General features: G+C 39.3%; 1 protein-coding gene across 1 annotated transcript in view; it reads right to left on the bottom strand.

The window, feature by feature from the left end:
- The window catches only part of LOC124291123 (serine proteinase stubble-like), a 28,619-nt gene extending 12,818 nt beyond the window's left edge, over nt 1-15,801 (bottom strand). The window contains exon 1 of the mRNA XM_046728028.1: nt 14,385-15,801. Coding sequence (XP_046583984.1) covers nt 14,385-15,354 — 970 coding nt within the window. The 5' untranslated portion in view covers nt 15,355-15,801. The remainder of the gene's footprint in view (nt 1-14,384) is intronic.
- Nucleotides 15,802-16,095: the final 294 nt, after the last annotated feature.

Below are 16,095 nucleotides of genomic sequence, written 5' to 3'. Positions count from 1 at the left end.
GTTCGTGTCACGTGCTTTATCGTTTTTTCAATCACTTCATCAATTATAACCAAGAGTTAAAATGCAGCACTGGTGAAACCCTTTTCTGACGTGGAAAAATCAAATATGCCCTATTTTTGTCATGTTGACTGAAGCAGAAGGAAGTGGGTCAAGCTATAACCCGACTGTTACCTATGGCTTGTTGTCAATCCTGTTTCAAGCTCTCTCTACAACCTAATGTTAGTAAAAAAACTTAACTGGGATTGTATTTAAGCCTTTTAAAGCTCTATGTAACTCGTCAAAATACAGTTCCTTATTAAATAATCATCTGAAATTTGCATACGGTTTTGTCGGACTTTCCCACTAATGTGTCAGCTGTTGGGAAGGGTATTCACCTCAGTATATCGTGTAACATAGTAAAGTGTGGCTTTTGAACTTCATTAGATTTTAATGTTGAATGTTACTATTAGTAATACCGTCAACGGTTCGTGGTTGTTTCAAAACACGTCTGACATGGCTGCATCGTACACGAACTAATTGGCATGTATGTACATGCGTCTCTGTTATTAGTTCATGAGTAGGTGCTGAAATTCCTCTGCGAGTTTAAGGAGCTTGAGACCGCAACCGCCAGTGCAGTTGGCCTGCAGAGCACCAGAGAATAAACTGACTCGATTATCTCCCCGAAACAGCTTCATTGGATTTCCAATCATATGAATGAATCACCAAAATCACTGATGACTGATGTTCACGAAAAGTTTGAGGAGGTGGGGTAGTCTAGTGGTTAAAGCGTTCGCTCGTCACGCCAAAGACCCGGGTTCTATCACAATGTGTGAAGCCCATTTCTGGTGTCCTCTGGCGTGATATAGCTGGAATATTGGTAAAAGATGCATAAAACCATATTCACTCACTCGCTGAAGTCCTACCCTTCTGATAGCACCTGCTACACGTAAAATGGAACACTCACATTTCTGTTTCAAAATCATCATTAAAGGTTACAATAGGGGATACCATGGCTTCATTTTAACAGGCGTTATATTATGTATTTAATGTACGCCAAACCACATTGTGTTTGGAGGTTGAATTTGGGTCGCGGAGTGAACATGTGCCGCAGGGGAATGTCAAACAAAAACATAAATTACATTATACGATGAATTGTCTTTGACATTGTTCTTCATAACAATATTTAACCTCAAAACAAGCACGTCAGTTTGATTAAACTAGCCAGCATGAGCGTTGTTCCAGCCAGTCAGCGATGAGCCTCCACAGTCACCGTTCAAACCCCAGTGACGTAAAGAAAAAACTTGTCTTTGTTTATCATTTTGTGGGGCAACACAACAAACAAACCCGGCTGTAACACTGGTGTTTGACTTAAAAACGACATAATCTTCAAACTAAATATTTTTTCATCGTATTGACAAGAACCAAATCGGTCCCACGTTGGCATCACGTGATCAAAATCTTTGACCATTGCTATGGAAATAATGGACGCGCCGTTGTTCAAATAAAGTGTCTTCGTTGTCCAGATTTAGAATGAAGTCTATCTGGAAATAGACTTCAGAGGTAATTAAGCTGCCTCGAAGATTCCAATTGGGTTTAGACCGTCAGTATTTGAACATGAAAGAGAGCGTCTTTTGTTGGTGACTTGAAGACATATTTGTGCTAGTTTGTAATCCTATCGCTAGGCAACACTTTAAACCCTTACTTTGTTCGTACATTCAAATTCCTTTCATTCTCTGGCAGCCTGACACAGTGTTTGCCTCGGTTTGGATTTCCTACTTCTGTATTTACAATTCCACAGTGGTTGACAGAACTTGACACATTCAAGGCTGCTCTAAGTATCCTTGATGTAATCGAAAACTGTAAAAACTGTAAAGCAATTGGATGATTTCCCTCCGGGTAAAGACCTTACAATGTTATTGGCGTTACTGTATTTTTGCTGCAAGTTTCTAATTCTCAGGATGGAGAAGAAGACCTTGCCCTGCTAAGAAATGTGGGAATCTGCACCCTCTCACTGGTGACAAGGAAGTGTTCTCCATTTCTCCATTTAGCAAAATATGCCACAACACCAAGCTTCAAACTCGTTAAGTGTGCATGTCTCAGGGATTCTTCGAGATATAATAATAACATACCTCGGGATATAATAATAACATACCTGGGGATCTAATAATAACATACTAAAGTAAGGCACCTCCTTATCTATTTCGGCATGGTCGGAAATGATAAAAGTGTGTTCTTATGGTTCCAAATGTAGGTAAAGAGAAAACTGAAAACGTATCACTTTCCAAAATGTATCTTCCTGCATTATTCCAACAAGTCAGTTCAATAGTATTTTATGGTGACAGTGTCATAAAATGTACAGAACTCTTTTAAACTCACCAATATTGATAAAGTTCTGCTTTTAAAAGGGACATTTGAAAAGGAATACAATCATAATTTGCCACACTTCTGAAATATCAATGCATTCTCGAAATTGTTTTTGGCAAGCGTTGCTTCATAATATCGATGTCCTTTGACTAATCCCCATGTGACACATCTGACACTCTACAACCATATCAATAACACCAGTGAGTCAGTATAACATTGACATTTAAGAGCATGAATCAGGTATGCTGACGACAAACAATTTACTCATTCTCCCAGTTTGAAATATGATTAAGTAGCCCTGTAACCGTTAACACTCTGTCAATATCACACCATATCGTAGAGTTGAACTTGGGCTAGAAGTCCTAATTTTCTGGATAATAAACCAACACTTTTTGTGTTGAACGGCCGTGTACTGTCAACATTTGGTAGATTCGAACTGCTTATATAAACTCTTGTGGTACACATCGTCACGTTGTTATATTGAACCATCCACATTAAGCGAGAGTTTTAGATGAGACACACTACACAAAAACCTTCATAACAACCAAATCCACAGTATGTTCGTCCATCCATATATACATAAAACTATAATAACAATTAGTGTATGTTAGCGTTACGCAAAACCAGAAAACTTCCTAAATTTAACAAACACCAATAATGTTGAATATTTTCAGAAAAATATCACTATAGTAACATATTCTACACTATTTCAGATTTCAGGAACTTCCAAGAAACTAGGTTTCTTAAACGAATTCAGTATTCATCCGTTATAGGAACATGTTGGAGGACGTGTTAATTTGAAATTTACAAATGAGAACCAATGAGGAAATTGATGCTGAATATTTAACTAACATTTTCAGTAAAATATCACGATAGTAAAATATTCAATGATATTTCAGATTAAAATTTTCACGAACTGACAAGAAATTAAGTTTCCTAAACGAATTAGTTCAAAGCATGTTGGCCCATCATATGTTGGGGGGCGTGGACCTGGCAGCAGATGAGGTAAACTCCACGACGTGTGGCCCCCAATACTCATTGTACTGCCACCAGCCTGTAGGTGACGTCTCTGTTGCTGACATCTCACGACCCTCGTTAGTTCTTCAGATATGGACCAAAATATCACGAGCAGCCTCCTACCAATTTGGATTACAACTATATTGTTATTATGGATGCTATCAAAGTTTGGGCTATAAGTGAAGAGGGGCCCGTTTAAGGTGTTTCAGACTGGGTTAAGTCAGGGTGTGGTGATGCTCTTGTAAGAATACACAAACTGTAAAGGAGGAAACAGAACTGGAATAAACCCATTCTGTCCCTGCCAGCTGTCATCCAAATTCTGATTGCCCATTCTGAAAAGTTTCAAGTTATTCCTACTGACAAGTGAGTCAGTATGGTTTTATGCCTTTTTTTAGCAATATTCCATCAAATGCACTGTTGGTGACCCAGAAATGGTCTGCACACAATGTACCGACGTGGGGAATCCAAACCGCGTCTTCGGCGTGACGGGTGATCGCTATAACCATTAGGCTACTCATCCGTCCTTTATAGCATCAAATACAAGCATTAAATGTTAGCTTCAACATGGTAAGTGGCATATCAAATAAGGCCACTTATTAGGCCGGTATGTTAATTGTGGAAGAAATCTGCCAAAGCCATGCATCAGTACTATCAACGCTTGCCTTAACTCTAATACTAAGGATATGTCCATTCCTCTTTCGTGATGGATTCCAAAGCTCCCGAAAAATACGAACACAGAGAGATTTTGATGGTTCCAGCAAATGTACCACCAGATGCGGGTCTCAGAGATTCACCATGATCCTTAATACAATACAGGAAGAACGAACTTTCTTTGTATTCACATGAAGTACTTCACACAAGTGGAATGAATATCATGAGGATTCCCCAAAACCCCACCGGTTCGCTTACCTTTTTACAATCTCAAAAAAGAACCAAGTTCAATCCTGTCAAACATTTGATTTTCCAACTTTGTACACAGCTAGCCCACATGACAAACTTAAGAAAAACATGTTCCCTTGATCCACGGGGCTTTTGCTACAAAACATAGTGACCGAGGATACAATTACATCCATCTTCAGATGTTCGGGACAATTTGTCCACTATAAATGCAAATGTCTTTTGAAGTTTTCAGAAAAAAACAATATGTGAAAAACTGGACATCCTCATTGATAACATCTGTGAAAACAACTGGGTAAAACATTTCGATAAGAAGCAACACATAATTGTGCTTCCAATGTAGTGGGTCTGTTTTATGCATATGCATCAGAATTTCTGATGGGATTGGAAAAGTCAAAACTAGGTAAGTTTGACAAGCAATTTAATTACGCTTCAGGTATATCGACGATCTATCAAACCCTAGCCGATTCCCTTCAAGTGATTTACCTAAATGAACTAGAGGAGAGCAATGAAACGGCCCATAGGTATCTCAAAAGATTTATACATAAAGAGTGACATAATATTTGCCACAAGCCTGTATTACAAGAGGAATGTCTTCAAGTTTCCAGTAGTCAACTTTCCCTTCATGTCCAGCAATATTCTTGACGCTTCAGCCTCTGGTGTTTACATATCGTTACTTTTGAGGTACAACGGAGAATGCACATTTCACCAAGATTACAAATAGTGTCATACCACGCTTCCTCAGAAAGTATCCAGCCTTTCAAGGCAAAGCCTCCAAAACTATTATGGTAGACGTGTTGAAGACATTTCCAAAGTTGATGCATCGATGACCTCATTTTGAGGAATTTGTTTGAGTTTTTAGACTGATGAATGTCATCGTATCCTAATTGTATGGATCGATGATGAGAAACCACGACGACCCATGACGCCTGGGGCAGACATATTCAATTCAGAGTGTCTGGCAATGTGATCTATATTGTCTGTCCTTCATACAAACATAGGGCACTGGGAACTGTTCTGGCCTGATGCACATACAGTAGATTGTACGGCCGTTATTCTATCACACTTGTTATTATAGCAAGTATGAGGCCATTTATTATTCTGAGGCTCGGAAGTTGGCAGGACTTGAGTCTGAGTTTGAGACTTTTAGGCGCTGCTTCAAACAGGGCAATTTCTTTTTGACCCAAAACATATTACATATTTTTCAGAACATCCGGTATGGCTGGTTAACAGTATATATACGTCCCTGCGTCTAACAGGAAAAGGTTACTTTTTTAAGAAAACCCGTCTGCGGTAAAGAAAGTTTTATTGGAAATGAGCCAGCACCACTGTGTTCCTTAAAAACCAAAGACATTCGACTTCGAGATTTTACTTATCCCTATAACGAAAGAATATATCTACATATCCCAAAGTCGTAAATCCGTATTTTAGTCTGGATGGTAAGTCCCAGATTAACAGGATTTAAATTACTTCTGGAAGACAATTTATATGTCATGTTTGCGCGCACTGATGGGTTATTGCTTTGTTTGCGGACTGAAGCGATTTACCATGCAATGATTTTAAGCATAAAGACATCACAAAACATAGAATATAACAAACGAATCAAAAGGTGTGTTCTATGGGACTAGACCAAAATGAAAAGGAAATCGGTAAAAGGTGTATGATCTGACTGTTACCAGGCTATTACTGTGCCTCTGATTCCCTATGAAGGTTAGACCTTCTGAAACGAAAATAGTGCTGGTAAAACTCGATACGGAACCAGGAGAACGGCGATGTTTTAGTTTGTTACCTCGCTATTAATGTTCCGTTGATTCCAATGAAAACTGGGTTGATATCCCCTCCTGTGTATGTTTCATGGCAAATCGTTCAGGTATCGTAGTTATCTTTGCCTTGCCATTAATTCTCCGGCACACATGACACCTACGCTTTGACATTGACAATAGTCACCCCTTAGTTCACATCAACAAAGCCCTGCTTTGACAATAACCGGCCTTGGGATGGCATTAGCATGGGGATCCGGGCTGGAACGTTGCAGAACTCTGCACTCTGACGAGAAGAAATTATTCAAGACCTTGATACAATTTGCCTTCCGAAGTTTCTCTTTATTTTGATGGATGTATGTCTACACATCAAAAGATTGCCGGGGAAACCGATGTCAGCTGCAAGTAGTACAACGCGTTCTGTCATTCAGAAGTAGTTGGGTATTTGTTTGACTTAGAAATCAAATTTGTCTCTCAAACAGAAGACAAGACAATACAAGACTCTGTGCCCGCATGGTCACACGTTGTTTAAACACGGCCGTTGCTCAACGTTAGGGTAAGGCTTGCTTAAGGCTTTACCTGGCTTGCGTGAAAGCGTTTAGAAACGCTAGCCAAATGCTAATAAAATCTGCCTCTTCCTTAAAAATTTCACTTGTCCATGAATGAATTTGTCGAGTAAACTCGACAATACTTTTTACATTAGGTGCTGATTATTGAGATTCTGCAAACGTAAACAGTATCAATTTCAATACGTGATGCTAAGCTTCCAACACCCTTATCAAGAGCGTACAAGGTGTTTCCTAAGTGGTCGTCTTTTGTGAATGTGTAAGAATTTTAATTGTGGATGCAAATAACATTCAAACGCCTTGTCAATTTATGCATTGTAAACTTAACACATCAATGTCATCGCTAGTAATGCGTTAATGTCGGAAGTATTTGATGTACGACGTGATCTGTAGACGTTGAGAAACATACCGATGACAAACGGTCTTGACAAGTACACGTTTTATGCTGCAAGCATGCTATATACACAATGATACACTTTAAAAACGCATATTCTAATGTTTGTAATATTTGACAAATTGGCAAAAGAATCTGCTCTGGGTATTTAGGCATGTTGTAATCAATCAAACAATGTCGTCATTCTGGTCTGAATCTCATTCGATGTGCTTCGAGATTGTCTTGGGCACAAACACACATCATGGTTCATGCTTAAAAACAGGGTTGTGCGTTTTCATTTGTGTGATTCATAGAAAACATATGTTAAAGTTTTGGTTATAAATTTTCATACTATTCAGTTGACATTCTGTTGTTTTTTTAGCAGTGTTATTCATTGTGTAACAATACTTCAAGTTGATTACACTGCAGCAGTTGACTAGAGTAACGGAGACAATAGCGCGCTATATCTAGACTCCTGCATGGGCCTTTCCAGCATGGTCTAACCCAGAATAGTACAGAAAGTTCCACAACGGTTGCATTATATCTAAGGCACGATCTTTGGCCTGAGTGATTTTGCATTACATCTCATGTTACAAGAGACCAGCAGTTGTGTGAAGATGACGTGTTACCCTGGATACTCTGCCTGGTCTGTTCTGGAAGCTTGATCTCTGTTGCAGCTACGTGAACATGAACATCACTCTTCTTATTGCTATATAATCACTGCTTTTATATAGTATTTCCGTTCTATTGGTATTGTTACTGAATTTGTGCTGCCAGTCTCTTTGTACCATCATTGTAATTACTTTGTAGTGATTTGTAAACTTAGCTAATTATATCACATTGTGTTTATTGATTTCATAGATCTTTTTTGGACAGATTTCCAATTTTAACTCGCAACACTGAGTGTATAAAGTATTGAGAGATCTTAAAAATTGATGGTAGTATTCATTATCGTGATACTACTATATATATATATCCTATCCTCAATCTTATCTGTGTTATTTGTTAAGGCATATTTAGGTTTGTTTGACAGCCATATACTCAAATGGTATCATACCTACTCAATTCAATGACATATATTTACTGTCGTATTTGCAAAAACGTCATGTGTCTATAAACGGCGATGCTACTAATTCACGCTTTGAACTACTGATATCTTTTAAAGCAGTGTTAAACTCACTTTTAAGAAATTTTGGAATGGATGACATAGATGAAAATGAAGAATTTGTTTACTTACATTATCTACTAACTAATGTATAAATGTTTCTTCTTTTTTAAGATCTGAAGCATACATTGCGTTTTGGCATGTTCTGATTTAATTTGCTACTTTCGATATACCAAAAGAAAGAGTCAGATCCTTTAGACAGTGCACCTTGCATGGCACATGTTAGAAGTTTACAATGGTGAGGCAAAGCTCAGTCACGTTGTACAGGTATGTAATCCAGGATATTTGGACTTTAGAAAAACCGGTAAATACAAGTAAACCATTTCCTATATTCCTTAAGACCAAGGTTTGTTGTAAAACGGGAACAAAGTTCACTTCAAATACCAGGAAGTAGTGTTAACACAAAGGAATCTTCATGTCATACTTTTCACGGCTTTGTAATTCGTAGAATAACGAAAAAGGATCTATTCGATATTTTAAAAGAGCCACTTTGCCTAAAGTTCTTTCATGGTGTGGTTTATTTTTTGAGAGATAGCTTTTAAGTGCTGCTGAATAATTGGCAGCATCTGGGTTATTGTTTCATGGATTATTTGAAGCCGGATTAAACAGTTCCGTTCTTTAATGTTTTGTTAACCACTTGATCATAGTTCTAATATTTGACATACAAACATAGGTCGTGGTACATAACACCTGATCGCTGTGTGGCGTTACATACACACGGCAACATTGGGTAACCATGACATGTTGGCTGCATGGAGAACACGAAAATTAATGTATTTTATATTCGAAAACTGGTGTCAAACACAGAACGACTAGGAATATATACATATTTTAAACGTATAACCTAATAATGGAATTATAATCATCAGATATTCACAAAATAATGATAAAGCCAATTTCCCTCCCCCGCGTAGATACATGGTATAGAGAAGTATTACTAATGCTAGCATAAACTGCAAGGGTCCTGAGTTGTGCATGCACCAGTATATATAGTTTTTCACCAATTTAAGATAAACAGTTCACCAGATCCCTGTCGTATTCATAGATACCTGAACGCTTAAACTATCCATGTGATCAGAAATATTGCTAGGAATTAGTCGGAGAGGAAATGATTTTACAGGTTCAGTTCATTGGCCGTGATTTATGAGCATTCTGCACTGTGCGAATCTGCTACAGTGCATGCTGGTGCAGTTCTCGTAATACTTTGAAGGATAGCCATGTTTCTCTTGAACTTCATAATTTGTTCCATTTTTGTCGCCAAAGACTGCATTATCCACATATTTTGTCTCACTTTTGCGTATGAATAAACATTCAATGATCCCTCAAAGCAAAAATCGGATCATTTGAACATTTTGGGTGCTAATGCCTTTGTTTTCAGTTCTGAAACAAACATCAACAAATATGGTGTCAATAAACATGCACACAAATGCACATTTAGTTGCCCATAGTTTCACAGAGTCATAATCAACAGGAAACATAGTCTCACGAAAAGGAGAGGCATATTCGGGCACTTCCTGTGCGGCCTTTGAAGGATTAATTCTCCAGATTTGTAATTACCAGAATAAACAAATACATAGCTTCCTTCCACACGCCATTGGGCAGACTGAACCGGGTGCCAAGTTATGCAATATTTGGCGAACTTGGGGCAAGGCAAATCAATAGCTTCATCTGAAAATGTTCAGTATCTGTGCGAAAGCAAACAGAAATCTTGGACGAAGATGAAACAATTGACGAGACTGAAATACTTCTAGCAAGGAAGTCGACATGCGATAGGGATAAAGCAATGAGCTAAGGCTCCATTGCCGGTTTAAGCCTCTCTGACGCAAATTGCATAAAGGTTTATACAAACACCCGAGGACAAGCAATGAGGGGGCACACATGTATGTGTTTCCGGGCAAATGAACATGTTCTGTTTCAGAAGAAACTTCCATGCACTTGTAATACCTATGTCCATTTTAAAGTTTGCAGTGAGATTGTGTGCGGTAATGTTTCTTCTGGCCAAAGGGGTGCCTTACATTTCATTAGATATGCGCTGTCGTTGTGTGAAGGATTCAAGGAGTAAACTAGCACGGAAAACAAGCGAGACGCAGCTCTGTATAAGTATGTCAAACTAAGTAAGGGAAGAGAAATGGCAGCAATCCTCTGGCCCGCGGGAACTGCAAATTGTGGGAAATCAGCAAAGTCTCAATATTTCGGGGTTTTTCTACATATACATGCTTTGGACTGTAAGAAAAGATGGTTTCATCGCTATTTGGATAGGGACATGCGTCCTTATAATATAGTCGGAATCTTACAAGAGACTCTGGTCGGATTTTTTAGGATTATGGTCTTGTCGCTTGTAATGAGTTCAAAGACAAGCGCCTTTTTCACAACTTCCTTGTTCACTACTTTTGGCCATATTTAGCTTCATATGAAATGTGCATGATTTTGAAATGCGCAACTTAAGATGTTCGATATTTTGATAACAAAATTTCATATTTTTCCAAAGTGGTACAAACAGGCATGCCAACATTTACTTTTAAGATAGCAAAGTGTAATAAAGGCATATATATAAAATGCAGCATCGTTGGGCTCGTATGTGCCACTCTCTGTGAAGTACCATCAATAAAGATGTATCTTTAAAACAACGTGTTTAAGAGATGACTTCTTCAAACAATGGATTTCGACTACGCTCCTAACTCACTTTTATCTTTAAAACCAACGATCAACTGCATGGCAAGGACCCTTCACAAATGAGACAGCATAAAAATATGCCAGGTTGCACATTGTAACGTTTTGATAGTTTAACGTGACCTTTATCAGGTCGGCCTTCACGTCTTGGCCTAGTCTTGCTGCCAAGTTTCTCCTATGACATTTGCGCTTGAAGCTTGCAACAAATACTAGCCTGGAAGATTTCAAATATTGTGCTCAGACCTTATCAACAATAGGCTGACTGTAGACTGTAACAAATCCCCAGACCTTTGTTGGGGTTAGCAGGGACACCATGGCTCTTGCATGAAACTACATGGCTGATTTCCAATAAGTGGACACATTGTGCTGCACAATATAGTACATTAACTCAGAACACATATGGTAGATCTTTTGTCTTAACTCTAAATCAGAAACCAAACATTACATTATTTCGACATTCCCACGCTCGGAAAGTCAGTGCAGGTCTCCTGCAATGTCAGACTCGCTAAACAAATTGTTCTAGTTTTTAAATCATCTATGTCGTTCAAAGCCATGGTGACGTAGTCTGATAGGGATGGATTTATAGCCTGCTATTATTCTATCAGATTCATATTACCATACCATACCTCGAACTCGCCTCCTTTCGTTAAGGTTTTCGGTTTCAAAGGTACCAAGTGTCATGTTACGAACATTTAATTTCATCCAGGCTTTAAGTGGAATTATGTAGGTAGCTGGTCAGAGGTTAAAGAGTTTAGACATATTCAAGCAAAATCCCAGTGTAGAGATTAAGGAACACTGGCCTGGACAAACCTGCTACATGCTCATCAAAACACTGATATGAGCTAGTCCTGTATACATCATAGCTAGATTAACTTGTATACCGGATAGGCGTTGAAATTGTAGTATTACGTAGAACCAAATTTAGGTAACATTAGAATTGTGTTGACTGTAATTTATAAGTTGTTAGTTGTCAGCACTGGATATGGATTGTTATGTTTTAAGCACATTGCTACTGTCAAATATTCTCTGATTGATACAAAACATAGTGGATTATGCATTAACCGATTGAAACATGCTGGACTAAGTACTAGTATATGCATGGGTCTTTTTAAAGATTGTATCCTCTAAAGGAAGCTGAGAATATAATAGTTTGTACGTACGCTAACATAGGGCATGTTCTTCAGCACCCTCTGCGTCAAGGAGTCATGTTATATCATCATTATTATCGCTTGATAGTGTACATAAGTGATTGTTACACGTAAACCTGTGGTTCGGACGAGCTTATGGAATATAAGTGCTGCCTAATCTGTCAGATAAACGACATAAGCTACAAACTAAACTTTCGAGAAGTCTGAACCATGATGCTCTTCGTCCGTAAACGATTATGACATAATGTCCTTCAGCTAAAGGACAAAGTGCCACGGTGGTAAAAACCTAAGACTTTAAAGATTTAAAGAGATCTAATGCATGATGTTTCGTGTGTGCAGTCGATTACACCTCCCATGTTGCTGTTTCTCAGCCTGTCAACGAAAGGACACTCATTAAAGGCTAAAGGTTTCAGGTGTTTTAAACATGACACATGGTGTCCGTCAAACACGACACGTATGTGTCAGGTGTTAGCCTTGGGTTTGTGCTTAACAGAATTATACTTTACATGTTCCTCTGCAAGTGCTGTGGATCTCTAGCCTCACTCTCCATCCGGGTAATCCTAACAAGGACAGCAGGTGCATGCTGGGTGATAGAGTTGGGATGAAACTACTATGTTACTATTTTGGAAACACAGCCTTGATTCTGTTTACAAAAAATGAAAAACTACAGGACATGTGTGGATGTTATAGTTTGTTTGTTTTTCTCAGCTATCTGCAACATCCTCTATGTCAACGGCATGTTAATGATCTGATGTCTGGACAGACAATCCAGTGATTGATATTATAATCAATCCCTTCGGGCATCTAATAAATCAAATAAAATGAAGGATAGGCTTTGTGTGCTGAAGTCATAATTTGACTCCCCACTTGGGGTATATCATCTATACCCAAATGTTACATATACACATGATATTGTGAGAATGTCTGTGCGGGGTTGACAAGGTGGGGTGTTTTGTTCATCTACTTAACTTCATATAAAACACGTTCAATAATTAATTATAATAAGTCGACATTATATATCTATCTGATGATAGTCCGATGAAGTCTTACAGCTGAGCCGATAACACAGGTATTACATCCGAATAATGTCTGTCTCCTCGTCTTAAACTCTCTTAGCTTCCTTCACTTAAAAAAGTTGTTATTTGATATGACAGTCGAAATTTGCTGAACAGATTCACCGAGAAAGGGAAACGAAATGCCATAATTCCTCAGTTTAGAGGTGCTTACCCACAGGTGCGTCCTTTACTTTGCAATGAAAACAATCAGAAAGGAAAATTAACCTCTGTTTGCCATCTAAACTGACGGCGCGGCGTTCAAACCACTTCATGGCGGATTCCACATTACCTGCCCCGCAATGTTAGAACCAACTTTGACTTCAGCAAATTAGTTTTATTTTGCTTGCACTGTAGCATGTTAGGATCGCGAGGCAGACACGTTTTTGTGTTTAGTGTTCTGGTTTGACCTCTGCACGTTATGCAACATCGAAGAACATTTGCCAAATTTCGTAATTTCGACAAGTCCGAGTGTAGCGACACTTCACATTCAATGCCACGTGGTATATTTTTTCGACACATGTGAGTTAGGCCTACCGTCATATCACAAAATTCCTATCTGCGCCTTCAGATTATCTTATATAAATATTGGTATTTGTTAAATGTTTATAGATTTCCCATGGTCCGACTGGCCTTCGAAAGTGTCCAGAAAATCTGGTTTATTTAGAGATGAGAGAACTATGTCCACAGAAAATCAAGTAAATATATGTATACAAGTGTAAGGACGGACAGACGAAGTTTGTACATAGTGTTGTGATGGTCAGAATATGTATTTAAGTAGAGTAAGAATCGTTGAAGTGATATCGTGTTACCTTGACTGATTCGGGAAACTGGACCGTTGAAGGGTGGGTTGTATAATCAGAGATCGGGCTGTTTGGAGAACACTGGAACCTTATGTCCACAATCGTTATTCCGAGGTTATAGTATTGAACCAAGAATCCTAATGGTAATTATGCTCACCGTGACCATTAACAGGAAATTTGCAAGGCAATAAGAAGTATCAAATTTTGAGTCACATTCATTATAATGTATAATTTATTAAAATATCATATTCATTTTAAAATTAATAAAGAAAGAATGTGTTGTAGGAAGTTCAACAGTTTTGGGTATGGTAGTGGGACCAAGAGCTAGCAAATAATTGATTCACAGGATACATTTGGTATGGTTCAATAGTTTCAACAGCGATTGATTTTAACTTATATTTAACAAGAAGGATTTTGTTCCAATCACTCCATGATCCCATTATTAAAGATTGGTTGCTTTGTTGTTAAAATCCGCACTCAGCAATATTCCAGCTATATGGAGGTATTATTAAAATAATTTAGGTTAAGACTTATGAATTATTTAAACGTGCGCCATGGATATGAATACTGAAATACATATGCATACATACCTGCATTGTAGTTAGGTATTTTTGTAGAACTTTGTTTCCTATCAGGTATAGAGATGGGTTTTGTAGATATCCGTTCTGTAGTAGGCGGTGTAGTTGTGGTTGTGGTAGTGGTTGTAGTTGGTGTTGTAGTTGTGGTTGTTGTTGTAGTAGAAGTAGTTGTCGTCGATGTCGTTCTCCACAATGTTGTGGTTTGCCATCGGGGGTATCTCGTTCTCCATCTGGGGGACTTTGTCCACCAGTCAGGTTTTTTCGACCGCCATATTGGAGTTTTCGTTCTCCATTCGGGTGCATCTGTGTGCATTTCAGGAGCTTTTGTTCTCCATTCGGGTGCTTTTGTTCTCCATTCGGGTGCTTTTGTTCTCCATTTGGGTGCTTTTGTTCTCCATTCGGGTGCTTCCGTTCGCCATTCGGGCGCTTTCGTTCGCCATGATGGCGCGTTGGTTCTCCATTCTTGTGTTTGCCAAGTGTATGTAGTCGTCTCCCATGGCATCGTCGTCGTATGCCACCTATACGTCGTCCACTGCCACGGTGTTGTCCGTCGCCGCCATCGGGACGTTGTACGTTTCCAAGATGGCGATGTGCGTTGTTGCCATGGTATTGACGTTCGCTGCCACCATGCAGTAGTTCTATCCCACGTAGCCGGAGACGTTTGCGGAGGGAATGTAACACTTTCTGTTGTAGTCCTTACCCTGTTAGAAGGAGGTGTATAAATGGGATATTGTCCCCACCTAGGCTTGTCGATCTTATTACAATCATCCCACCTTGACAGTGCAGGCACACAATTTTTATATTTATTAGACCACACAGAATAATGAGGACATGCGAGTGAGCGAGGCTTACCAAACCCACATATATAATATTGAGAACAGTTTTCAGGATGCCTCACCCACTGGATGCCCATTGAAGTACATGGGGACTTGGGAAGTGTTCCTTGTGCGCCGCCTTGCTCCGTATGAACAAGTATTTCCATATATCATTAAAAGTAAAAACACATACACTGCCTTATTTAAGTCCGCCATTTCACTGTAAACGTATATCCCTCCTTAACACACTGATCACAGGCGCTCCAGGCCTAACCTAAAGCACACGGACCGCTCAAGGCGGCTGTCGTCTGCTCTTAACCCTTGTCCAGACCCCGAGACTAGATCTAGGGAGACATTGAGAAAAAGAATGGTTGCGATGAAGCCAGCGGCCGCCAAAACTCTTTAGTCAACAGTGTGGTAATGAAAGCCAGAGGCACCTTTTTTGTGGTGTTTGCTCGAGTCGCCTGCTCAAACTGGCTAGCAGACGACACCAGCCATAGGCCGAAGAGCGCGAGGAGGCGGAGTAAGATAGCTGTCAGATGCACCGCGTCCAGTTTGGCAACAAGTCCACTGTCTGTTTACAAGAGACGCAGATGATCGGTTTAAAAATTTCGTCACCTGTTTTCTCGGGTGCCAGGTATATGAGTGGCGGCCCGTGCCGCTGTACGGAGCGGGATAAACGTGGTCAACGTGCTGGCAAGAAACTTCAAAACCATAACACACAACAGGAAAACAGGAGGGGAAGTTTGAACAGGGTCCTGTAATCCCAAGTATCTACATTTACAGTTTCTTTTAATAAGGTCCTTCTACCCAACCCCAGTTTCAGCCTAGTCAGTATAGCCATGTTACATGCAGGCAGCATGTGAAGACGTGCCGCGGACGTCTCGTTCATCCATATCTTTGTTCAC

Source organism: Haliotis rubra, unplaced genomic scaffold, assembly GCF_003918875.1.
Source record: "Haliotis rubra isolate DU_JTF1 unplaced genomic scaffold, ASM391887v1 Scf482, whole genome shotgun sequence".
In the NCBI taxonomy this organism is placed as follows: domain Eukaryota; kingdom Metazoa; phylum Mollusca; class Gastropoda; order Lepetellida; family Haliotidae; genus Haliotis; species Haliotis rubra.
The sequence above is the reverse complement of the archived record's forward strand: the minus strand, read 5'-3'. Positions and strand labels throughout refer to the sequence as shown.